This window comes from Wyeomyia smithii, chromosome 1 (genome assembly GCF_029784165.1).
Source record: "Wyeomyia smithii strain HCP4-BCI-WySm-NY-G18 chromosome 1, ASM2978416v1, whole genome shotgun sequence".
NCBI lineage: Eukaryota > Metazoa > Arthropoda > Insecta > Diptera > Culicidae > Wyeomyia > Wyeomyia smithii.
Genome location: NC_073694.1, coordinates 150,979,130 through 151,004,202, shown reverse-complemented (window position 1 = coordinate 151,004,202; position 25,073 = coordinate 150,979,130). Strand labels below are relative to the sequence as shown.

At 36.5% G+C, this 25,073-nt stretch overlaps 2 protein-coding genes and 1 non-coding gene across 5 annotated transcripts; 1 reads left to right on the top strand and 2 right to left on the bottom strand.

Moving 5' to 3' along the window:
• The first annotated feature begins 1,477 nt into the window (after nucleotides 1–1,477).
• On the top strand, nucleotides 1,478–18,447 carry LOC129733944 (exportin-7). 3 transcript variants are annotated; one of them, XM_055695570.1, is made up of 12 exons: nucleotides 1,478–1,794; nucleotides 1,879–1,937; nucleotides 2,004–3,793; nucleotides 3,859–4,003; nucleotides 13,510–13,793; nucleotides 13,855–14,045; nucleotides 14,110–14,321; nucleotides 14,378–14,516; nucleotides 14,575–14,652; nucleotides 15,391–15,613; nucleotides 15,730–15,849; nucleotides 15,921–18,447. In XM_055695570.1, the coding sequence occupies exons 2-12, from the start codon at nucleotides 1,935–1,937 to the stop codon at nucleotides 16,024–16,026; spliced, it is 3,291 nt and encodes a 1,096-aa protein (XP_055551545.1). In that variant the 5' UTR covers nucleotides 1,478–1,794; nucleotides 1,879–1,934; the 3' UTR covers nucleotides 16,027–18,447. The 3 variants fall into 3 exon arrangements, with proteins under 3 accessions (XP_055551545.1, XP_055551547.1, XP_055551544.1); XM_055695572.1 differs by having other exon boundaries at nucleotides 1,478–1,937; nucleotides 15,921–16,014; nucleotides 17,606–18,447; XM_055695569.1 differs by having other exon boundaries at nucleotides 1,478–1,937.
• On the bottom strand, nucleotides 14,926–14,997 carry Trnaq-cug (transfer RNA glutamine (anticodon CUG)). Its single transcript has one exon. It is a non-coding gene; the product is annotated as a tRNA-Gln (tRNA).
• Nucleotides 18,448–21,032: 2,585 nt separating the features above from the next.
• LOC129725651 (cathepsin B-like) lies at nucleotides 21,033–22,353 on the bottom strand. The gene has a single exon (XM_055681707.1). The coding sequence runs from the start codon at nucleotides 22,336–22,338 to the stop codon at nucleotides 21,235–21,237; it is 1,104 nt and encodes a 367-aa protein (XP_055537682.1). The 5' UTR covers nucleotides 22,339–22,353; the 3' UTR covers nucleotides 21,033–21,234.
• Between the last annotated feature and the right edge of the window lie 2,720 nt (nucleotides 22,354–25,073).

The window sequence follows — 25,073 nt, the reverse complement described above, 5'->3', positions numbered from 1 at the left end:
CACTCGCGTTTCCCAGCATAACATTTTGTTCTCGTCTCGTCTGTGTGTGGAGGCGAGGCGGGTTGCTCACCTCGTTTTTAAAGGGCCCCAAAATCTAGAAAAATCAGCATTATTTATCTGACAGATTAGACATCAAATCTACCTATCTGGATACCTGTTAAAAAATCTGGATAATCAAGATAAATCTTGATACCTGACCACACAGCGTTCACTGCGCGCAAATTATTTCTTTTTTGTTTGAGCCTGAGTAAAGTATACAGTATTAAACATCTGACAATTTTTAGCTTCAATTTTGAACAGTTTACGTGTGCTGAATTCTTCGGGTACCCGCGAATGACTAACAATTGAAAGTTGCTCGATAAAATTGGATCGTTTGAGATACATGTTATATGAATAAACAACCGAATAGCATTTTGAAGTGCAAATCACCTACCACGAGTTTAATTTATTTTTACCTCGAAGAATGAAAATAATTTAGATCAAATTTGTGTCGAAAAAACAGGTGTCCTGATTTCTACCCCCGACCTGATGGTATCCCTAGGTTGGCCCTGCTGCGGAAACTATCGATATTTTTTGTTTACACTGTTTTGCTTACCAAGTGAATGAACAGCGTTTGGTTTGACAATTTTTCGAAAATGCATTAGACTGTGTAATGTCATGTTTTTGAAACTACGTATGATGAACAATCCAGCTTTCCACGAGCGGTAATGGTGGACAGTGCACGCAGCCCATTTTGACGTTTTCTGTAGGTCAGGGAATTTTCAATCGCAGTAACGGAGTAGAAAATATAACAACATCGCAACGTAGCGTAGCAACTTCAACAAACAATGGGCGTTTTGTTATTTAGATTTCGTCTTACGCATGCACAGATCATAATAAACAAACTGTTTATTAAAGTTGCTATGCTACGTTGCAAAAATTTTATGTTTTTCACTCCGTTACTGCGATTGAAAACTACCCGACCTACAGAAAACGTCAAAATGAGCTGCGTGCACTGTCCGCCATTACCGCTCGTGGAAAGCTGGATAGCAGATTCATTTCTCGAAAAGCTAGATGAATCCAAAATGAGTGGAAATTATGACTAGTTCGAATAAATTTAACATATACATATCTTTAAATCAATTGAAGTTTTAATGAGCTAGCATTATCAAATGGATTAATTAAAATTGAGATCCAGAACTTGGAAAATTCATTATATTGATATTTTCTTTATTAAACATTTTTGAAAACACTGGCAAGCGTCGCGCCGAAAAATGAAAATGTTTCATGAGGGCAATTTTGAATGAAAAGAAGAATAACTAGAGGCCACTTGTCACGTCCTGTCCTAGATAACGCCTTCTATTTTGTATGGAGAAGGAGAAGGCGTCATTACACCGTTTGTGTATCTGGTCCTGAACCGTTTCTACCGTTTACCGTTTACTTTTTGGATTCGTTGCATACGCCCTTTTGTCGATTTCGCCAGCATTTTGACATCCATCGCATATGTCAAACGAAACAAGAAAACCAAGAAAACAAAATTCGTCCGCCGATGTGAAACGGGAGTGAAAAAAGAAGTTTTATGTTGATCGTGTGCTGCAGATATAAAAGAACTGAAAAGCTAATATTTATTTTGAATAAGTTGCTGTTGTTCATTTCCCGCGTATGTTACAATTGGTTCCAATCTAAGTGAAAACAATTTGACCGGTCGTGTCTCCCGCGAGGATTATAGTCAGAAAAAAATTGTCGCTTTTTGTTTGCTGCTGCGATTGCGGCTTTTTGTCGTGTTCGCGTAGCAGTGTCAGGAGTTTTTGTTTGGTAATGCCCTTTAATCGTTAATTAACTTTCGCGAGGAATTCATTTCCATCTTCTACCAATAAAATCGCGCTCTACTTTCCGCAGACGCTTTTTTCATTGTTTACAAATTGAATTCATCAGCTATCCGGCTTCCAGCAGTCATGGTAGGATTTACTAATTTCCCCTATGCATGTTTGTGACGCGATTCATGTGTATATTTGTGTTCACAGGATGTTCAGCAACTTGAGCTTTTGTGTAAGCAATTCTATGAGTCCCAAGATGCACAGGCTAGAGCTGAAGCCGAGAAGGCACTGTATCTGTTTCAGGAAGATCCGGAAGCTTTACCGAAATGCCAGCAGCTCCTGGATCGAAGTAATTCCGGTTATTCCCAACTGTTGGCTGCCACAACGTTGACTAAACTAGTATCAAAAAACATACAGACACTCAGCTTGCAGCAACGAGTGGATATTAGGAATTATATTTTGAACTACCTTGCGACTCATCCTAACTTGCAGGCGTTTGTGATTCAAGCATTAATTGCACTATTGGTTAAGATCACAAAACTTTGCTGGGTCGATTTATACGAGGATGAATACATTTTCCGTAACATTGTACAAGATGTGAAAGAGTTTCTTGGTGGTTCCGTAGAGCATTGCATGATTGGAGTGCAAATCCTGTCCCAACTGACTGTAGAAATGAATCAGCTTGCAGAAACGGCTTGCAATTTAACTTTTACCAAGCATCGGAAAATCGCTTGCCTCTACAGAGATTCACAATTATACGACATTTTCATTTTGTCCTGCACCTTGCTCAGTCAAGCAAAGGAAAATTGCTGCAAAAATGCCAACTATATGGATGAAGCCCAACACGGATTGTTTACGCATTTGCTCAGTCTAGCGAGGAATTGTCTCAGCTTCGACTTTGTCGGAACTTCCGCGGATGAATCTGCTGATGATATGTCCACCGTACATATACCAACAAACTGGCGGCCAGCCTTTCTGGAATCCGATTCAGTAAAGCTCTTCTTCGATCTCTATCATGTGTTGCCCGTTCGTCTGTCCGGTTTAGCCCTGTCATGTCTGGTTCAGATCACCTCTATTCGAAGATCTATTTTTAACAATTCTGAACGCATTAAATTCCTTGCTAAGCTCGTAAAAGGCGCCACGGACATCCTGAAAACTTCACATGGCCTCAGTGATCCAGAAAATTATCATGAGTTTTGTCGACTGCTTGCACGGCTTAAATCAAATTTTCAACTTGGCGAATTAGTAACCGTTGAGAACTACCCGGAAGCCATTCAATTGATCGCTAAATTTACGGTTCAATCTCTGCAGATGTGGCAATTCGCCCCAAACAGTATCCACTATCTGTTGTCGTTGTGGCAACGTTTGATAGCCTCGCTACCGTACGTAAAATCATCCGAGCCGCATTTCCTCGATACCTATACGCCGGAAGTTACTAAGGCTTATGTAACATCGAAGCTAGAAGCAGTTCCAGTTATATTGCGCGAAGGACTTGAGGACCCACTGGATGATACGGGAATGGTTCAGCAGCAGCTAGAACAGTTTTCCACAATAGGTCGCTGTGAATACGAGAAAACCTGCGCTTTACTAATTCAATTGTTCGATCAGACTGCCGGACGTTATCAGGAAATCCTATCCACTCCGGCGGCTGCTGTCAGTAACCATCTGGATATACAAGTTTGCGAAGGACAGTTAACATGGTTGGTTTACATCATTGGAGCGGCTATAAGCGGGCGAATTTCCTACTCACATGACGATCACGATCTCTTGGATGGCGACATGATTATCCGAGTGCTGCAGTTGATGACTTTGACAGACTCTCGACTACCCCAGTGTGGATGCGAGAAGTTAGAGTTCGCCATAATGTGCTTCCTCGAACAAGTTCGAAAAGTTTACATCAACGAGCACCTGCAGAAACTAAAGATGTTCAAGAGGTTAAGCGAGGTACTCGGTGTTAATGATGAGACAACGCTGTTAACCGTTATCAGTCGAAAGATGTGGGTGAATTTTGATTGTTGTCGCTACAGTTTGAGCTCTAACGTTCGTTTATTTCTTCCCACAGAATCACTAACCTGAAGTATTTTGGTCATTCAGAGCAAATCATACGGAAAACACTCACTCTGCTGAATGATTTGACGCTAACCTTCAGCTCAATCCGACGGCTGATCAAACTGGATGAGATTAAATTTATGCTGAACAATCATACGGTAAGTGGGTACGGGAGGAGTTGTTATTTGGTAGCATATTTCATAGACGTTTCCGTGCATCTTTTTTCACCGAAAATAATTTTAACAGTACTAGTTTCATGTTCGTACATGATTTGTACAGTGATTACAATGCGATTGGATTCATGACATCGTTTTATGATGAAGGCAATCAGTCATCAATGAAGCGTAAATCAAACAAAATGTTTTGTAATTCAAAAATATATATAACTTTTTGTGATGTTAGTAGGTCGTATGAATAAAAAAGAGAGATTGAGTTTGTGTGTCCAATCACAAATAGTGACTTCTCATCACTGCTGGCCAAAGATGTAATTTTCTGCTACCTATTAGTCAGGGGCGACTCGTGACTTTTGAACCTACATGTTCAACTACAAATTCTGAAAACTAACGTTTGAAGTAATCACAACCATGTGCGCGAAAAAACGCAAGGCATTCTCTTTGTTACTATTTAACCAAAAAATAAAAAAATAATGAAATAAAAATATGAATCCGGGTTCCAAAATTATTTTTTGCCTGGCGTCCCCGTGTGCAATGCACAGGTTGCACCTATGAACGAGTCGCCCCTGCTATTAGTGCTTGTGAGTTGTGAGATGACGGCTAATTATTGAAATGGACTTGTGTAAAAAATGGTATTGATGACAGTAATTGACAGGTATTGTAGACAGTAAATTTGTCCTTGCGAAAAAATATACACCGTAAAAAACATTTTTTGTACGAAGAACAATCGACATAATTGTAAAATATCTCAGAAATATCATTTCGCCCGACATTTCGGCCGGTTTTAATGGTCTTTTTCAAAAGAAGTTCATTTATGACTGATTACTTAGATTGTCGTATATAGGAAAACCATATTCTCTTCATCTTGGCAATAGGCATGCTAAATTTGTACTATTCATTTTAAAAATTAGTACGTCAGTATGTGCAAGAAAAATAATTGTGAAAGAAACTGAACGGTAACACAACCTTACTTGCAATTGAACAGTACTATGCAAATATCAACTATTGAGTCTAATATTGTTCTAATATTTAAAGTTAACAGACAGATGCAAATTTGGCATCTTCGTTGTTTCTGCTGTACACTAAAGTCGCTTTTCACGCGGGGGATACGTGCCGCGTAATTTTCGGAATCCGCGTAAATTCCGAAATTCGCAAAAAATACCGCGTAAATTCCGGAATTCGCGTAAAAAACTGTGTAAGTTCCGGAATCCGCGTAAAATGGCTATTTTAAATTCCGAAATCCGCGTTAAAATTGGCGTGTAAAAAGCGACCTTAGCGTATTTCTAAACTTATTAAAATCATTTTAATAACGATAGAAGGTTCAAATTGACCTAAATTTAATGAAAATTGGTAAAAACTTGTAAACACATAGATATCTTTATATGTGGCATATCTGTCAAATGCAGACAGCCAGAGAAAATTTGGAACCGATAAGTGAATTATCGTAGTTCTACGTCAACCATGCGGTCGTGTCTCGGATAGCCTTCTCCTGCTTTTTTGTCTATCATTGTGATGTCTGCGTTAGAAAAATCGACCAATCGTATGGAGAGTGCATGACGATGTTGTTGATCGTTTTAATTTTCATTACGAAATGTGGTCGTAAATTACGACATTACGACTCGTAATGTATCAATATTGTCGAAGGATAGGGTTACCATTTGGTCGGGGTTAAAAACCAGGACAACTTTTTTTCCAGCAAAAATTTGACCTAACCCTTTCCGACCGGGCCTATATAATTGCGTAGGTAGAAGGTGACTTAAACAAAACCTTCTCTCTCGCTTTTTGAACGTCTTATTCGTTGTTTTATTTTTCACACCGCTAGTGTCAACATCGCAGCTGCTACGAATAATAAAAAACCGGATCAAGCAAGTGTTTTTATATAAGACTTGCTTCGATTTAGGTTTTGTTATCAGTCATTTTTTACCTACACAATTGTGTGGGCTCGGTCGGAAAGGGCTAAGCTAATTTTATTTTTTTAGGTTTCAATAAACAAAACACGTAATTTGAGATTTGCACTTCAAAATACGCCAATAGACTAATATTGAACGTATTTCTCGAACGATTCAATTTTTCAACTTTGATTCATTAGGCGTTAGTAGATACCTAAAAATGCAACACTAGTAAACTGTTTGAAATAAACTTAACAATTGTCAAAAAAACGTTTAACGGTTCCAACGACTAGACAATTTCTCTCGTCAAGATTCAACCAAAGAAAAAAACCTTTCAAAATAAATTCGTTTTTTTTCCGGAGTCAAGATGATAATACTGAACAATTTGCTACTTTTTTGAAAATCAGGCATCAGTCAGAAAAATCAGGACAAATGCTAAAATATGAAAAATAAATCAGGACGTTTCAAATGGGTTTCAAAATCAGGACATGTCCTGCTAAATCAGGACGGATGGTATCCCTAGCGAAGGATCGCTCGTTAAGCATCGATACCAAAGATCGAGTATCGGAAGGAAAAGAATCGATTTCAAATTAGTATCGGAGGTATTGCAACGTCCCTAGGTAGAGCTCAAAAGCATTGTTTTCTCGAGAAAAGTCTCCATGCTCTATTGGACTTTGGGATGTGAAGCCCCAAAGCGGGCAAACCCTAATTTTTTTATCGTGAAAAAATGCACAGAGAGTAGCTCACGAAATTGTCGATATCACATTTCGTATCAATGCCAAATATCTTAAAAAACTTTGAGATGTAGTGTTGTCTCGAAAATGTTTTTTCGAATCGACATGCGGCTATTGTCGTTTCTTTTACGGAACACAAGGTGTCTGATACTAGAAATGTCAGCAATAATTCTATTTTAGACTATGGTATGGTTGCATCGGATGTCTATGTCTGGTTCTGGGAAAGAGACTGCTGCACGATTGAGGTGGTATTTTGCATGGGGACATTTTCGAGAGGACAAAACTGTTGAACTCTACCGCTAAAAAATTTTAAAATCCGGTTTAAGTTAGTCATGCGATCAAAAACAAATCGAATGTTGTTCTCTAATAACCATTAATTGAAATACGCGACGCGTTATTCAAATAAATGGTGTATACAACACTTTCAAATGTTTTAAGCTATCGTACGCAAACAACCTCAAATCATAAAGGATCACACTGTTGTGTTTGTTCTAGAACAGCAGCTGGTGGTGTTTGGACCTTGGTGATGCATCAGCCGGATACCTCTCAATGTTAATATTCCACAATCTTTCATTGCAACATCTCGCTTTTCGGTACTGAGTTAAAGTGTGTAACGTCAGTAAAAGATCTGAAAGTGCTACTGGATTCAAAGCGAAGTTTTAGAGAACAGCACGTGCGTGCACGGTAAACGGTATCGCTAATGAGAGCGGGAAAACATTTCATCCTTTATGTTGTTTTTACTAGCAAGATCTCAGGAACATTAGCACCATTGCAATCTGAGAGAGTGTGCGTAGAAATAACCTAAGTTTTTTGTTTATTGGAGATTCTTACAGCAAACAAAAAATTCTTACATCTAACGAAAAAACATTATCTCACCGACTCTGATGCATCCCGCATTTATATCCCTACTACCAAACTAGCTATCCCTACTACCTGTAACTGTACTAGCTGTAAAAATCTTTTTCATCTGTACTTTTTCCGGAAAAAATCTGTACAAAAATCTTAACAACTGCTCCTTTTTTTTCGCTATTTTTTTTGTAAATTTTTGAAAAACATAATCAACGATGTTTGTTTATTATTTTGAGAAAACTGTGACTGCATTGACTCTGCTAATATTAATTTTGAACTACTAGCTCGATTGTCAATAAAACTTTTGCACACTTAAGAATGGTTCTCGAGCTCGGTAATGCAACATTACCGATATTTCGGATTTTTTGTGCCAAAGTTTCAATTAGGTTGAACCGAGATTTACGAAATCATGTAACAGCTGTAATTTTTAACCAGAGTAGTGCCATTCTCGGCAACAAATTACCAAGATTTGACAGTTAATTCTAAGTGTGTGAATTGCAAGATCACATTCACTGTTGCAGAGTTTGTTAAATAGTTATAGTTAAATAGTTAAATTGTTTATTGTACACACACACACACACACGCAAACACACACACACACACACACACACGCACGCACGCACGCACACACACACACACACACACACACACACCAGGGTGGCCACTCAATCGGGAAAACGGGAAATGCGGGAAAAAGTCGGGAATTGAATTACATCGGGAAAAATGCGGGAAAAAGTCGGGAACTTTTTTATTTAATCGGAATTTTGTTACCAAGATTTTTTCAAAGTATTGTGTATGATGCAATTACAAATGATGGGGGAGTTGGAAGTGCAGGACTGCAAGTTGGTCCCTAAAAAGTCACATTTTTCTTCAGCAGTCAATTTTTTAAACAAAAGTCACTAAACTTACGTTTTTTGACCCGCTGACCAGCTGATTACTTTTATGTTGACACCAAATGTCTTAGAATAGCATATAACGTCGAAATCTAGTGTTATCTATAAAAATAGAATGGACTCTGTGGGACTTCTCAAGATGGTAAAGCGAATTTTAACCGGGGTCGAAAACTGGTCAGGAATTGGGGATATGAAGCTGCCAGTTTATGGAGAAATGCTGGTGAAATTTTGGGTTTGGGACGAACTTGCTATGCGGAGCAGTTAATTGAAAAAACATTACTAACTTGCCACAAAATAGAGCAAACATTGTTTTGGACTTTTTTGAAAAACTAATTTTTGTACATATTTCAAATTCGTATTTTTTTTTGTAAATTACACAATTTGACTGTAAAAAAAAACTATTTTTGATGTAAATACAATCAGAAATGTTCTTAGAAAACCGCATAATCGTTTGCGAGATTTTTCGAAAAAACATTTTATTCATTTTATTTGTTGCTGCATACGACTTTTTACATGCTTTTTGTTCTGCAACTGGCCTTAGAGTACGATGCTGGCCTAACTAGTCAGTCGTCGTAGTTTCGTGTCTCGGCTCGAGAGAGACTGTTAGTGTCTGCAGGATCGTAGTGCTAGCCCTGCAATCGCCCCGTGCACTAAACAGTTGGCTGCTAAATCTGTGGCCAATAAACAAAAATACTTCAAATATTCTAAAAGCCAAAATTATTAGCTTGATTGGTGTGATGTTTCCGGCAAAGCTGTAGATGGTAGTTCTATTTAAAAAAAATGATTGGATATCTCAAAAAGCCTATTTTTTGAATTGGAACACGGAAGAAGTTAAAATTTCTGAAGATTTTTTTTTCGAAACCAGAACGATTTGTTTGATTGGTGCGGTGTTTTCGACAAAGTTGTTGGCAGTAGTTGAGTATCAAAAATATTTTAAATTAAACATTTCAAAGAGCTGATTTTTGAAAAATATTATTATATTATTTAAAAACTGCATAACGTAAACTGAACATTGATGATCATGGAGAAATAAAAACTTAAAATTCTTTAGAAAAAATCGTCATTAATTCAGGAAACATTTTTTTTCTTAAAAAGTTTAAAAGAAATTGAAAATAAATTTGTTTCCTTTTCAACGGTTTCTGCAAGACATGTTCGTTCAGTAAAAGACTTTTATTTCGAAAAATAATAATTCAAGATCTTTTTCCTGATTTCCAGGTTATTTTTTTAGGTTTCAAAATAACTTATCTTGAAATGTAAGTCCCCAATGTCCTTTTTTTATCAGCTTGACCATTTTGAGCGCTGGATGCAAGCAAGTTGAAGATATTGGCAGATGACCAGAGAGATGCAACTTTGATGAATTAGCAAATCAAAATGCTGAAAAAGTTGTGAATTCACTTCTGAAAAGTTTTGAATCTATGTAACGCGTGATAAACGAAATACAGTTAAATCGCAGTATTTTTCCTGAACGTATAATAACATTATCTTTAATTTGAGAAAAAATAACGCAAAGCCATGTCACAAGTTTTGTTCCCTGCACAATCAATTCAATCAAAATATTTTTTACTCTCAGGTTAAGTAGTTTTATGTTCACCCTCAACTTCCCATGACTTTTGCTGATGATTTGAACAACGGAAGTGCTGTTTTGTTTGTTGTTGTTCCCCTAATAGGTTGTTATGCGTTGAATAAAAACGATGCTTATATCATATTTTGAGAAGACAGATAGACACACATAATGAATGCACAAAATAGCTAATACGATTATTGACTGCTGAATGGAAGATTTGCAATTTTGAGAAAATCGCAAAAAATATATTTAACCTGTCTACCATGGAAAGGCAAAAGTTGCATTTTATGTAACTAATCACCTGTTTGTGAAGAATGTCCCGAGCAAATTCGGTAGAAGTGATATGCGCTATTACTTCCAATTTAAGGTTCAAAAATTGACGTTCAACCGTCGATAGAACATAACCTAGATACCGTTTTTGACAATCGGGAATTTCTTGCAATCATGCGGGAAAAAGTCGGGAAAAATGCGGGAACTCGAAAATGTAAATTGAGTGGCCACCCTGACACACACACACACAAGCATACACACTGCTCCTTGCTCCAAATTACGCGATTTTTTTACGTCATTCTTATTTTGCGCGCACGCATCAATCGCGTATAAAGAGAATCCAGTGTATAGTGAAAAGTGTGAAGAAGGTGGAGAAAGACTTAGTCACTCCAACCTAGTCCAGCGTCAAAATATTAGGTTTGAATTCTGAATCACCATAAGTTGTTTGGTTATGTGAAAAACTTCGAACTTTGTTGCAAAATGAATATTTGGACCGATACTAAAACGTATCTGCGATACTCCTTGGTATCAAGCAGAGTTGTGACTGACCACACTTTCCAAAACACAAATGGAACAAAATAAAAAAGGAAGCCGTATTTAAAGAACAACATTTAACTTCGTACTTTCCGTAGACACAGTACTATAAAATCCTCTTCAGGTTATTTGATACATCAATAACCTGAAGAGGATTTTATAATTGTGATTCTAGTGTAAATTTTACGTCAGATATTCACAACATAAGACATAGTACAGAACGTAGAAAAGTAAGAAATGATTTAAAAAAAGCTGCTATGGTTAGATATAAATGCAATTTGAGAGAACATTCATGAACAGTAGGATGTTCCAAAAAATCAATGTTGCAAAAGTCAAGATGCTCAACCCTGAATTGAGAGATAATGTTTTTTTTTCTTCATCTATGATAGATAATGTTATTTATGGTATTTTTGTATAACATTTCGACTTTCTAGAAAATAGTTTTCAGGTTGCCCAAACGTGATTTTTGAAAAAACTACAAAACCACTCTTTTCTACTTTTTGCAATTTTTTTCATATAGATTTACACGATTTTTAAACATAACAGGTAAAGTAATAGTCCGATTGCAAAACAAATGGGTCTTATGGGGCAACTAGACCTTCCATTTGACAATGATTTGAATGGAAATCGGTCCAGCCATCTCTGAGAAACATGAGTGAGATTAAACAGTCTTCAGAACACGTTTCTTTTCATAACTTTTGAACCACAAGTACTATTTTTATAGAATTTTGAGTTAATGATGTTTCATAATTTTTATATATTCTACAATCTCTAAACTAAAAATCCGATTACAATAAAATTTGATAGAGTTTTAAGGGACATCAAGACCTTTCATTTGCAATTAATTTCATGAAAATTGGTCCAGCCATCTCTGAGAAAAGTGAGTGAGAATAAAAAGATGCACATACACACACATACAGAAAATGCTCAGCGCGTCGAACTGATTCGAGTGATATATGCCATTCGGCCATTTGGAGCACTTTATATAATCGGTTTTGCCAGTGATTGCTATACCTTTCCAGAAGAAAGGCAAAAAGGTTGATGTCATATTCCTGGATCCTTTCAAGAACTGGCTGTGTTAGTGTAGACTAGTCTAGTCTAGACATGTTAAATCATTATGAAAATCATTAGTTTGGGATTTTCAAGGCAGTCTTTTTATTTGACCTGGTTGAAATTGGTTGACCTTTAATTTGACACTGATTTCATGGAAATCGGTTCACTGAGAAAAATGAGTGAGTTTTAAAAACCTCTGAATAGCTTTTCTTCACATAATTTTTGAAGCATATGTTAAATCATTACGAAATTTATTAGTTAAGGGTTTTGAAGTTCATTTGACACTAATTTTATTAAAACCAGTTGTGTGGTTTCTAAGATATTGATGTTTCGTGATTTTTACATTTTGATACATAACCTCTAAACTAAAAATCCTATTACAATGAAATTCAATAGCAACTTAATTTCATGAAAATCGGTCCAGCCATCTCTGAGGAAAGTGAGTGAAAAAAGAGTTGCACATACACACACACATACATACAGAAAATGCTCAATTCGTCGAACTGAGTCGAGTGATATATGACATTCCGCCATGGGGATCACTTTTATACCTTTGGTTATAAACACCATGGAAATTTCTTTTGACTAGATAATCCTACACTAAATTTTAATCAAAAAAGAGTTGATATTTTTTATTTTTTTTAGAGAAAGTTGAAGTTATTACGCAACGCAAAAGTCCGGGAACGAGAAAGGAATATTCATGTTCTTTAGCTAAACCTGCGTTTCTTGCCATTTGTTTTAATGTGTCACCAATTGCATCGCATGGCCCCTTGTCTCATGGCAACGCAAAAAAAATGCCAAAGGTATTTCACTCACACAACTTTCTTCAATTTCTTTGAAAAAAAAAACCCATTGAGGGAGAACAATATTTGAGTCATGTAGTTGAGCTGCATAATAGTTGTTCAAAAAAATTTAGAAACACTTTGAAAAGAACATTTCTTTAGACTGTGTATCATCAATTCAGTATTCTTTAGATAATCAAACCCGAAAAACTAACCTTCCATAAAAAGTTAGATTTGGATTTTAAATTAAAAAAATTCAACTCTTTTTTTAAATTGAAATTTAGTGTTTATTTTCCATGTCTTTAGTCAAAAAAAATTTTTTTTACCAGTGTATATTATTTATGAGGTATTTCAATTCCCTACAATTCATTCTCAAACAGTTTTTCTCTACAACCAAACCGTTGGTGCAACGCTTTGAATGAAACCTATTTAGAAAATCTATAACGAGCGTCTTAGCAGAGTGATTGAGAAATCAAAGAAATTGTTATCGGTTTCCGTTATACTCTACTAATTTTTTTTTTTTGGAAATAAATATTGAAATTCAGTCCGCAAATATATATTTCGACTGTGACGTACAGTCTTCCTCAGTGCTTATGTGGACTGGTAAAGAGCAAAGCGGAAACCTACGCCAAAAACGCATACGCCCTTCTAGAAAATATCTCCATCTGTGAAAAATGCTCAATTTGCTAAGCCAAATACGTGTGGAAAGTTTCGTTCAAATCAAAAATGGTCGATTAAATTTTTGCATATTTCCAGGTCATTTGAGATGATTTTGCTCTCATCGTATTTTTTTGAGTTTTTTAAAAACCCTACAAGAAATATCATATATTCCATGAATGATTTAACAGACTGAAAGAAAAGTCATAGCTGTCACTTTTTTATGAAAATTTAAATCGACAGAGTACTTTTCTTATTTCCCACAGCGTGAACATTTCTCGTTTCTCGGTACTGGTGCCGTCAGCGCGTCACGTTGCCGTAGCATGTTTTACACATGCCTCGGCCGGCTGCTGATGGTCGATCTTTCGGAAGATGTGGAACGTTTCAACACATTCATGATGCCATTGACGAACACCATCGAGAATATGATTATGATGAGTTTCCCCAGCGAGGAGGCCCGCAAGGAGTTGATTGGACTGTCCCGGGACCTTCGGGGGCTGACGCACGCATTCAACTCGAAGGCCCCGTACATGATGCTGTTCGACTGGATGTGAGACGATCCGAACATAAGTGAATTGTGAAATTTAGTAATTAATTATTTCTATGCCTAGATATCCGGACTATTCACCTATTTTGATTCGTGCCATGGAACTATGGGCGCATGATCCGGCGGTGACTACTCCGGTATTGAAGTTGTTCGCAGAATTAGTTTACAATCGCTCTCAGCGGCTGCAGTTCGATGTTTCCAGTCCTAATGCAATACTGCTATTCAGGGAAACTTCCAAGCTTATCTGCTGTTACGGTGCGAAAAATCGACGAAATTTTATTTTAACCAGCTCTAATTTTTTAATACATCATGGTTTTAGGTGAACGAATTTTATCTTTGGAGGTACCTAAAGAGCAGATTTACCCGATGAAGCTGAAGGGTTACGCAGTCTGCTTCCAAATGTTGAAGGCCATTCTTAGCGGAAACTATGTAAACTTTGGCGTATTCAAGCTGTACGGAGATGACGCGTTGGACAATGTGTTAAATATGACTGCCAAATTGATCCTCTCGATTTCCCACGAGGACATTTTGGTGAGCGGTTCTACTGACGATTGTTTACGTCTGCTGTAAACTGTTACTTTTTGCAGGTGTATCCCAAATTATCGCAAGCATACTATATTCTGATTGAGTGTCTCGCTCAGGATCACATCACTTACCTTTCCACGTTGGAACCACCCGTTTTTCTATATATCCTCGAGAGTATATCGAAGGGTCTAAACGCGTTAGGTATATCGGCAATCTCTAATTAGTATCGTTTGGTAGAATAAACGTTGTTGAATTTTAGATGTGATGGTGGGTTCCGGATGTTGCTCGACGTTAGACTCTATCGTGACCTACATTTTCAAACAGCTTCAGCTGAAAGGTGAGTCCTTTTTTTAAAGAAGTTATGATTATTTTACATTTTGACAAATCTAATGAAAGGTACAATCCTATATTCTGATCGTCATGTATACTGTTACACCATACAGTTCGATCAAAATTCAGTATAGTAAACTGTTATAAAAATATTTTTATTTCTATTATTTGTATATTTTAAGTGTGGACATGAATTACTACTAAATATTTTTGTGAGCAACATGATAAACAATTTATCGAACATATGAACAGTAAAAAAACATAAAAAGATTTTCCACTTAGGTTCCACCGAGATTTGAACTCGGATCGTTGGATTCAGAGTCCAAAGTGCTAACCATTACACCATGGAACCAGTTATTGGTGTGCCGGCTTGAATACATATTAGAGCAACTACACTCGACACACAGATGTGCGCGCGCTGATTTTTTTCATCCTCTTTCTCTTGTTTCGTTGAGATTATGGTTCTATTTTTAGACCAGGGATGCAGTTTTATCGTTAGAGGCCGTCTGCTATGAAGGTTTTCTTGAGAATCGTTTATTATTATGTATTTTAATGGGAAAAAATAAAATGATTTTGTTACACTTATTTAGGTAACATAGAATTAAATCAGAGCAATGAAACCATAGCTAATCTTCATCTCAAAACAAATTTAAATTATTTTTTAACGATTTTTTTTCTTGTTGCTTTTGTAGTTTAATTGCAGTTTTTGCAACTTATTTATCTTACTCGCTTTATTCCAATACAGAAAAGCACATGCTGCTGGTAACGACATTCCCAAACAAAAAGCTTCGCCAAAATGTCTTGCCTGAAAATAACGTGTTCCTGAAGGTGATGGAAATGCATCCGGAGATCCTGCAAAATCTTCTCTCCACGCTGCTAAATATTGTAATGTACGACGACTGCAAAAATCAGTGGTCGATGTCGCGACCGCTGCTGGTACTAATACTGCTGTACGAGGATTACTTCAGGTGCATTACATTGAATACAATTAACACTTTATATGCATTTCTTGAAATGAACTGCTTTTGATTCCTAATACTGTTCATAAAAATATGTTAATCAATTTTATTACCTATTGTCACAGACAATTGCGAGAAAACATAATTCACTCACAATCGATCGAGAAGCAACAATCGATGGTATGTCTTTTTGACGCACTAATGGATGGTATCGAGAGGAATCTGCACGTTCGGAATCGTGACCGGTAAAAATTCCACTGAAACCGCACTATTTATTGCCTGTTTGATCTTATTGATTATTTCTATTTACTTTCAGATTTACGCAGAACCTGTCGGCGTTCCGCCGGGACCTTAATGATTCCTTTAAATCGGCCAACAGTTTGGTTAACAACTCATCGGTGAACGAAATGGTAGTTTCCTAGTAAACTTAACACGATTTTTACGTCCCACTTCCCATCCTCGCCTTTGTTATACATGTGTGTGCGATTGTTTTTGTCAAGAAACGCGAGTTTAGATCTGAATTGTGTACCGTTTAATCTGGTTGAATGTCGATTTGAACAAGATTTAGTGAGTCCTTAATGATTGCTTGCGAAATCATTTTCGGAAAAGATATACGATGAAAATGACAAATAGAATACATTTCCTGCTGTATTTTTTAACATAACCGGGTGATTGTATCATTGTAACAGTTTTTGTTTTCAGAAGTTTTTATTTTTGACGTAGGACTACGTCTTCCGAAAGGTGTAAATCTATAATTTAAACTCGTACAAGTTGCAATTTGTGTAAGATGCTAATTATTAGTAGCTCGACCATATTTTCGTAGTTTATGCACGAATCGATCTATTTTAATGGGGTTTGTTGTTATCTATAAAACAAGAAATTGTTTGTCAGCAGTTATTATTTTTCAAAGCGCTGATGCAAATGTGAATTTTACAAGAGCCTACAATTTGTTATTTCGTTATGTATTATCATCACTACCGACAGGTTACCACAAGCGGGTCAAACAACTAGACTCGAATTTCTACAAGAAATAGTTTTCTTTCTAGATAACACTGGTAAACATAAAATGGAACTGGAAAAAATGAAAGATCATAGCCTTTAAACCAGTTCTGAGAATTTTGGTGCCTGTTTGGCACTGCCTGTATAAGACTTATATGAGTTTTCCCGTAATCCAACATAGAAACAACGAACCCGGCGAGCGATTACTCTGCGGCAGTTCGACGCACTTCTGCATTTACTAGGGGTTTAAAAACTCGCAGGAATGATGTGATATAATGATAAATTTAAGCTTTTGGATTTCCGGCATATTTAAATCAGTGCAGAGCGCTTGTAATCTTACATGTGGTGTTTTTTATGAATAATTTCACTAACATGTGCTGTTCGATGAGCCAAATCTCATTTCGGTAGCTAATTATTGGCTCTTATTCTTGTCTTCGTATCAATCGTATTCGTACGAAAGTGTAAAAAAATCGCATTGCTTTTTTCGGGTGGATCATTTCGAATGGTCATTCGAAAATGAGAATGGCATTTTACAGTTTCACAGTACATTTAAATCGTTTCATTCATACGAATATCCGATAGGTTGAACACGAGAATAAGAGTGGATATTTGACATCATAACAGCTTACTTTACTGAAGGTAACAAAATTAATTCAATATCAACTAAGGATGTAATGCAAAAACATAGTCCTACGTCAAGCATTTGGGAGTGTCAGAGACACGACCCTTTTATTTATTTTTTTTTTTCAATTTTTTCGGCAAACAACTGGTTACTAAACAGTAAATGATCATTTTAACATCACTTGCATGCTTATCATACGTTCCATGTGTTTTTGTGTATTTGAAAAAGTAAACAAGCAATAGTTGAAATTTGGTTCCGATTGCACATTGAGCTATCACTTCACTAATCATCACTAATAAACAGTTCATTTCCAATTTGAAACTCAAGTGAATCCCTAGTATCTTCCCACTATTTTACTTTCTCTTTTTTCTCCTCAACAGTTTGACTAAACATGTTCCTTGTTCTCGCGGAGGAGGTAAATGAAGCACTTACTGTTGGCTGCTTTTCGTGGTCCGCACTTCCTATGTTCAAATTTTGTTTTTCCGAATCGGAATCGTTTAGTTTTTCAATTTATCGCTCCAAATCAACAATACAAAACAAGATGAAGTGAATGAGATGATGTGACTAGGAAACGCTACACAGAATACATGAAATGAAAGCATTCGATCGTTTGAGAAAATATCCTCACATTCTTCCCAATGTTATTTTAATTTGTTTTCACAGCTAGATTCATGCATATATTTATAGTACTTTAATGGCTCAAGTGGAAGACTAAGCCAAAGTTTTTTTTAATCTTTCGAAAAACAAAAGAATAGTTCGTTGTTATAAACAAAGAGAAAATCAACTTTATGTAGCTGCTGCAAACAAAACAACAAGTCCGTAAATTTTAGCACGTAAGATAAGCAGCAAACATTTGATGTAATCACTTGTAGAGAAAGAAAAATAAGTCCCCTGCTTGTAGGATGGAATTTTCTATTACTGAGACGTGTTTGAACTTAGATAACAGAGCGTTAAGGAAGTGTGTATTATGCAAGCAAACTTTTTTGTGCGTTATATGATATACACTTAACACAAAACAAAATTTTTTTGATAAGTATGAGAGAAAGATTAAGGCAAAGAAACCAATAAAAAATATTATTGCTAACGGGAGTATTGCGTTTACAAGGATAGCTGTTGTAATATCTTAAACGAAACGAAGAAAAAAAGTGCAGGAAACAAATAGAAACTATTAAACAAACCGCAGAATTGTGTGGAAATTAAAAAACCGATATTAGATTTTTTACGTGGCAGAGATAATTTTTCTCCTTCCGAAGAGGCCCTGAACAAAATATCTTACCGCGGCATGTTTGGCAGGAAACCGGAATATTATTTGTAGCTACAATATCTAATAAGAGAAAGAAAATGGATTCGTGATTTATCCATTCTTCTGGTCCATTTTTTCTGGTCGGAACTGACAGTTGTCAGCTCCATTTGTTTTGGCCCAGTTTCTTTGACTATATGGCCAAATTTATCCATTCAAGAACATAAATTTTTTCGGCTGTATCATTGTTGAATATGACGTATCGACTTTTCGGTTGAATAACGACGGTATTCCTCAATACGCTCTCTAAATTTTATGATAGATGTATTTGAATTGCAGCTTTGCACTAAACCTACTGCCCACTCAGAGAAAGAATGTAAAAACGTTAAAAGAACAAACATTTCCTTTACTAAAAAAATTCTTTTCAACGGTGGATGCTCTTAAAGTAGTAGATCGTTGCACGATGACGTCTTCAACGAGGTTGATCTGCTAGAGCTTGTTTTTTTTTGCGTTGGAGCCGAAACTAGATTGTTTTTTTAATGTTTTTTTTTTGTTTTCTACTACCGTAAAAAATGCTTATGTGGACAAACTCTTAGAATTTTGATATTCGACTTTAAAACAAAATGGCGTCGAAAAAACATCGAAAATTTCCGATTCCTCAAAAATTCAAAATGGCGCCCCTTAAGGTGAAATGTGTTCATCTCGGGGAAATTTGTTTTTGCGCAGAATACATGAAAAAATCATACATAGAAGCCAAGGCAGAAGCAAAAGTAAATTTTTGTTGCACTTTGTTATTGTTTGCTTTCATGCTCTTAGAAGGTATAGGCACAAACTAACAGACCTAACACTGGAGCCTAGCTCCATCGTCACAAAAAACGTTCATTTCAAATTTCCAATCGAATAATAGTCATCGTGCGACAACGTTTGTCCGAAGTGTTATGTCTGTTAGGCTGTGGTATAGGTTTTTCGAAGAGTTTGAAACAACTCTCTTTCTTAAACAATTTCTTAACCTGCTATTAGAACCTAATACAAACTGATGTCTTAAAAGAAAATATGCTACCGTACATTACAGATGGAGCAGAGCGCCGCTGGTCTATTATTGCAGCGGTACACGAAAAACTACAATATTGCTGGTGGTGATGATGATTAACAGTTTATCTCAGTTACCATAAAAGTCATAGCAAGAATTGAACATTTTTGCAACGGTTGTAAGTTATTTTTATTTCATTTTACATCCGATATTCACTAAATAATCGTGACTTGCTTAATTTCGGAAAAGTAAATTCCGAAAAATGCAAATTTATGGAAGAGAAAGCCAGCTGTGTTTGTGAATTTGTTGTCCGTTTCAGTAGACATATTTATTCGAAATCTGTTTCTACGGTACATAATACGGGGGTCACTTCACGGTGAAATCAGAGTGAAGTGAATAAGGTCCTATTACGGGACTCACTTGAGTGAGAAAAACGTCGCAAAGTGACATCTACCGTGAAATCTGGGTTGTTATGAGTGTCATATCACTGAAGTGAAAACGGAAAAAGCGACGTTTCGCGTGGAATTGTTTCACGACCATTTTGAACGGTGAATTGATTTCACAAAGATGAAAAAGGTTTAAAAATCAATTGATTTGTGATCTAATGATAATATATATTGAAATTATTGTTCAGTAACAAGATGAATCATTTGTTTTTTAAAAAAAAATTCGACTTTGGAATTTACAATTTTTTTAACTGCGGACAATGGAACGTAAGGGAAAAAATTACCTCCAAATTTCGTTCAGCGGTAGGGCTCAAAAGTTTCGACTCAGGAAAGTTGCGCCTCAAAGCGGTCAAATTTTCAGTGTTTCGACTCATGACGGAAGACACAGGCAATTGTCGATATCGAAATTTTTTTATGCCAAGTATCTTAGAAATGCATAAAACGTCGAGATCTGGTGTTGCCTCGAAAAAAAAAACGGAGAAAATCGACTTTCTGGGACTTTTTGAGATGTGAAACTCATTTCACTTGTCCTATTCTCATTTTCACTTAACTGACAATCCCACTTCACAAAGCTAATTTTTGTCACCTTACTTTAGGTGGAACTGGACATAGGTTTCAAAAAGTGTAGTGAGCGTGAAAGTGAAATATATAAAGTGAAGTGACTCCCGTAAAAGGTTCCATTAGAACAAATTATTGGTGCTTATCCAACAACAACGATACGCGATAGGCCTAGCTACAGGCTCAATATCACCAAGTGTAAATGAAACTCTTCTGAGTGTTGTTAAATATATTTAAAAAAAAAAATATTTCAAGAGATGGCTGAGCATAAAAATACGTAAGTCACTGAACAAGTGAATTGATTCTGTGTGAGGACTCTGTAGCCTTTGTAACTAAAAATTCCTCTAATTACAGTGTTTAGATCCACGTCACCATTTCATTTAACCCCTCGGGCGGTATACTTTGTAGTATTATTTCACGATAATAATGCACACACTGGTTTGGTCTTTCAGTGGTCAAGTGTAATTCACTTATTGTTATTTTCAGTATTTTATGGCTTGTGATATAAACTGTATTGCAGCCCTACTGCAGGCTTGTTGTAGCACTAAATATGTACTTTATTAAGATCGTTACAATAAACACAATACAATTCTCCACGCTTGAAAGTAACGGCGGATATAATTGAAACCAAAAACTAACGAAACTATCTTAGTTTCTTGAGATTAAAGTTAACAATGGGAAAATACAGCACTGTGCGAATAATAAATAAACAACTTTCATAACCGTGGGTATTTATCATACTCTAGGTAATCCAGCGATCACTGATTCTTCGATTCCCAGGTGATTCGAACCGCGCAAAAATTTGAAATAGCCTTTCTCACCCCAATCGGCCCCGTACGAGTTAGCGATCAACCAGTACGGCAACCCGTGTTCTTCTCCCCAGCCGATTATTCGAATCGCGTGCTTTCCAACCTGCTTCCCAATCACGTGCTTGTACACTCCCGTTCTATACAGGAACAGATCCTCGTGAACGGAAAATCCCGCTTCCACTGGACCATTGGTCATGATCTCTAGACGAATCATCCGTTCATCGTTCGGAATCTTGTAGGCTAAACTGCCGTAGAACTTATTCTTCCGATACTTTCCATCGAACCCTTCAACACAATGGTGCGAACATCTGGGACTTTCCTCCCGGTGACAATCCGTGAACGGATATTCACATGGCTTGAAAGGATACGGTTTGCATCCACCGGTAGTATTGTACGGTGCACCACTAACCAATCCAGCATCCACCCAATATTGAAACGAAGTTCCATCTAAGAATCCACCGTTGCATCCGTTGCCACAGTCTTTGCAACATGCCATTAAGTCCTCAGCTGCTAATTCTATGTTCAACTTGCCATCGGAGTGGATACAGAGACGATCGGACATTACACTGACGGCAGCCACGGCCCAGCAGGATCCGCATGAACCTTGGTTACGGATTACCGAAATCGAATGGCACATTGGCCACTTTTCGCGAGAATCGAACTGTTCTGGAATGTTTGCATCGTAAGCTCCATGGTTTCGCTTAGTTGGCAGAGTAAAGTCAACCGCACTAGGATAGATCCCGTGCAGGTTGCGGAAAGTTTCGAAGCGAATGCCTGCTCGGAATGAGGTGTCCGGGGTCCATGTTTTAGCGTGTGCTAATACTTGAGCCAGAAAGTTATCATTGAATGGATCATCACCATGACGATCCGATCCCAAAGGAAGAACCTCCTTAAACAGGATGGCTATTACCGTAATTGTCGACCATAAGATCATAACTATCGAGCTATAGGATGTGTTCACGATCGAGACAAATAAAGGACTGATTGAACGATGATGTTTTGTTGTGAGGTACTGCCACTTGCTAGCCATTCAATAGTGATAAGGGATTTTGTAGATCAGAAAACTACTTCCAATAGGTAATTGAACTTGCCTGTTGATAAGCTTGCGATGCAACATTTCATTGTGAACAAATCAGATGCAGATTGTCTCTCAATGAGTTTATTTGAAAACGGCTTTTGGAAATCGGGTCAATCGTTCTGATTAGTTAAACAATGGTTATTCTAGCAAAAAAGATTTTGGAAGTATTCATAACCTAATATCTCAAATAAAACTCAATGTTGTTGAGGACCCGTTCACACTACATCGGATATCATGTGCTATCGTCCATCTTGATATCAAATGTCATACCCCAACTTTCTCATGGAACCTACATGTATGGATTCTGAAATCAAGATACGCGATATCACATGATATACTTGTTGATTCACAGCAAATGTTGCTGTAGTTTCGTTATACTATGTACTGAGTTTCGTTCAGTAATTTTATGTTTACTGCAAACCACTATTTCATTGATCATTTTACTCAGAACCAGTAATCATTGAATGGTGATTCATGAGAATACAGTGAAACTGTTTGCTTAACATAAAACAGTATGGTTTTTGATACTGGTTCGGACCCAGGTTCGAACCATACCAAAATTGATCCTGGTTCGAGCTATTTTGAAAAATTAAGTTCAGTAATTTGAGATTAGAACGATTACATAATATGCTTTCGATATCTGTCTAAACATAGGAATTTTTCACACAATAAAAATTGCAGCCTTAAGTTTAATTATTCACAATTGGAAAAGCTTTGAATTTGGTTTTGGTTGTTCATATACGACCTGGTTCTTCGACATTATTTTATAGTGTTCAAACCACTTATATTCAAGCAAAAACAGTTTTAAAATATTTAAACATGAATATTATTCCATCCCTATAACATTTTTTCAATGCTTCATTATATCACCGCTAGAGTTGCGCATTTTTTATATTTCAGTCAAAGTAGTCCGAATATCTAGTATTTTGTTATTAAAAGCTATTAGGGGCCATCCACATACCGTTTGGATAGATTTATTTATTTATTTATTTATTTATTTCGTCAAGCAAATGTAGACTACAGTTATAATAATACAATGTTTTCTTATATTCTATACATTATTTCCAGTAGTTAGTCGTTTTTTTATTTGATTTCTGCCCATGGTGATGTCGATATTTTCGTAGTGCTGATTATAGTGAAACATCATGCGATTTTTTGGGTCATTTTTTGAGTAGTTTGTTCTGTGAGAATTTTCCGAAAATATTTTACGATTTCTTAATTGACGACTGGGTGCATAAAAATTTAGTTGTGATAATAATTGAGTAGATTGCACGCGTTGAGAAATAATGTCATTGATAAAATAAAGCATTGAAAGATCGCGGCGTTCTTCAAGTGCTTGTATGTCTATAAGCATGCAGCGTGCTTCATATGATGGTAAGGGAAATGATGTCCAATTTAGCTTACGGAGCGCGTACAAAAGAAATTGTTTTCGGACAGATTCAATGCGTTCTTCATGTGTGGCAATATAGGGATTCCATACAATGCTACAGTATTCCAGAATTAGTCGGACGTATGTAATATATAATAGTTTGATTGTATATGGGTCTTGAAAGTTGTGGCCGAAGCGTTTTATAAAGCCCAGCATACTATTTGCTTTGTTGATAATTGTATTATAATGTTCTATGAATGTAAGTTTGGAGTCTAAGATTACGCCTAGGTCCCTTACGATTTTGCATTTTTCTACTGGTTGGTTTCCTAAGAAAATGTTTGTAGGTGGTGTTACTGTTTCTCTGCTAAAGGCTATTGAATTACATTTTTTAATGTTGAGTTATAATAGGCTTTGTTGCACCAAGTGTAGAATACATTAATTTCATTCTGGAATATTTTAAACGAACGGAGCAAAGCTGTCCACGTGGTATGTGGATGGCCCCTTAGAGGTTTTCCATATTTCGTTGAGTAAAGGCCTAAAAACAATGGGTACGTTGTGGCTGCGTTTGCAGCAATTTGACAGTTAGCCCATACATTTTCTGTCAAATCAACGTCAACGCAACGCAAACGTATCCATTGTGCTTGGGCCTTAATTGATAAAATATTGTGTAGGGTAACGGGGGTATTTTGGCCCACATACATATTTTGGCCCACTCGGTAACATTTTACGCATTGTATCTGATAATTTCAATGAATATTAGAAAACTATGCATGCATTGAATAACACACCTAAGAATCATACTACACTATAATTTTCGGCGAAAAACTGGCTCTAGGTAGTGTTATTTTGGAATTAGTTCTTACATATTCAAAGTCATGGCTGAGTCAACCCAAAGTCAAGAGAAAGTGGTAATATACAAGTCAACGTCCGGAAGCTATTGTAACAAATATGTATGCTTTCGAAACAATTCGTTATTGTAGTAACATCAATAAAATGTCATAGAAACAGTTTGTATACAATAACATGTTGGAAAAAGTTGGAAAAGTGGTTAAACGCGTGGCCGAAATATGTTTGCCTCTTTCTGAAGCGAACATATTTTGGCCATGCCAAGTTTTGACATCTCTTTGTTTACCGTTCGGCCGTTGCACGTGAACAAAGAAGCAGTTTGTGACAATTTACAGGTAAATACTTCTTAATTTATCACATTTAACGATATGAAATTGGATGAGAATGCCTGTTAAACCGCTATATGCCAAATCATTTCATTTTTAGATGCCTAAAATTTACAAAAACTCACAGCAGAAGGATGTTCCCATCA

What these genes read in the sequence shown, in the direction of transcription:
- LOC129733944 (XM_055695570.1), top strand. An exon ending in ACCGTTATCAGTCGAAAGAT is followed by an intron (nt 3,794 to 3,858) that starts GTGGGTGAATTT and finishes TTCTTCCCACAG; the next exon opens with AATCACTAACCTGAAGTATT. An exon ending in ATGATGCTGTTCGACTGGAT is followed by an intron (nt 13,794 to 13,854) that starts GTGAGACGATCC and finishes TTCTATGCCTAG; the next exon opens with ATATCCGGACTATTCACCTA.
- LOC129725651 (XM_055681707.1), bottom strand. Translation starts at nt 22,338, where the DNA reads ATGGCTAGCAAGTGGCAGTACCTCACAACAAAACATCATCGTTCAATC.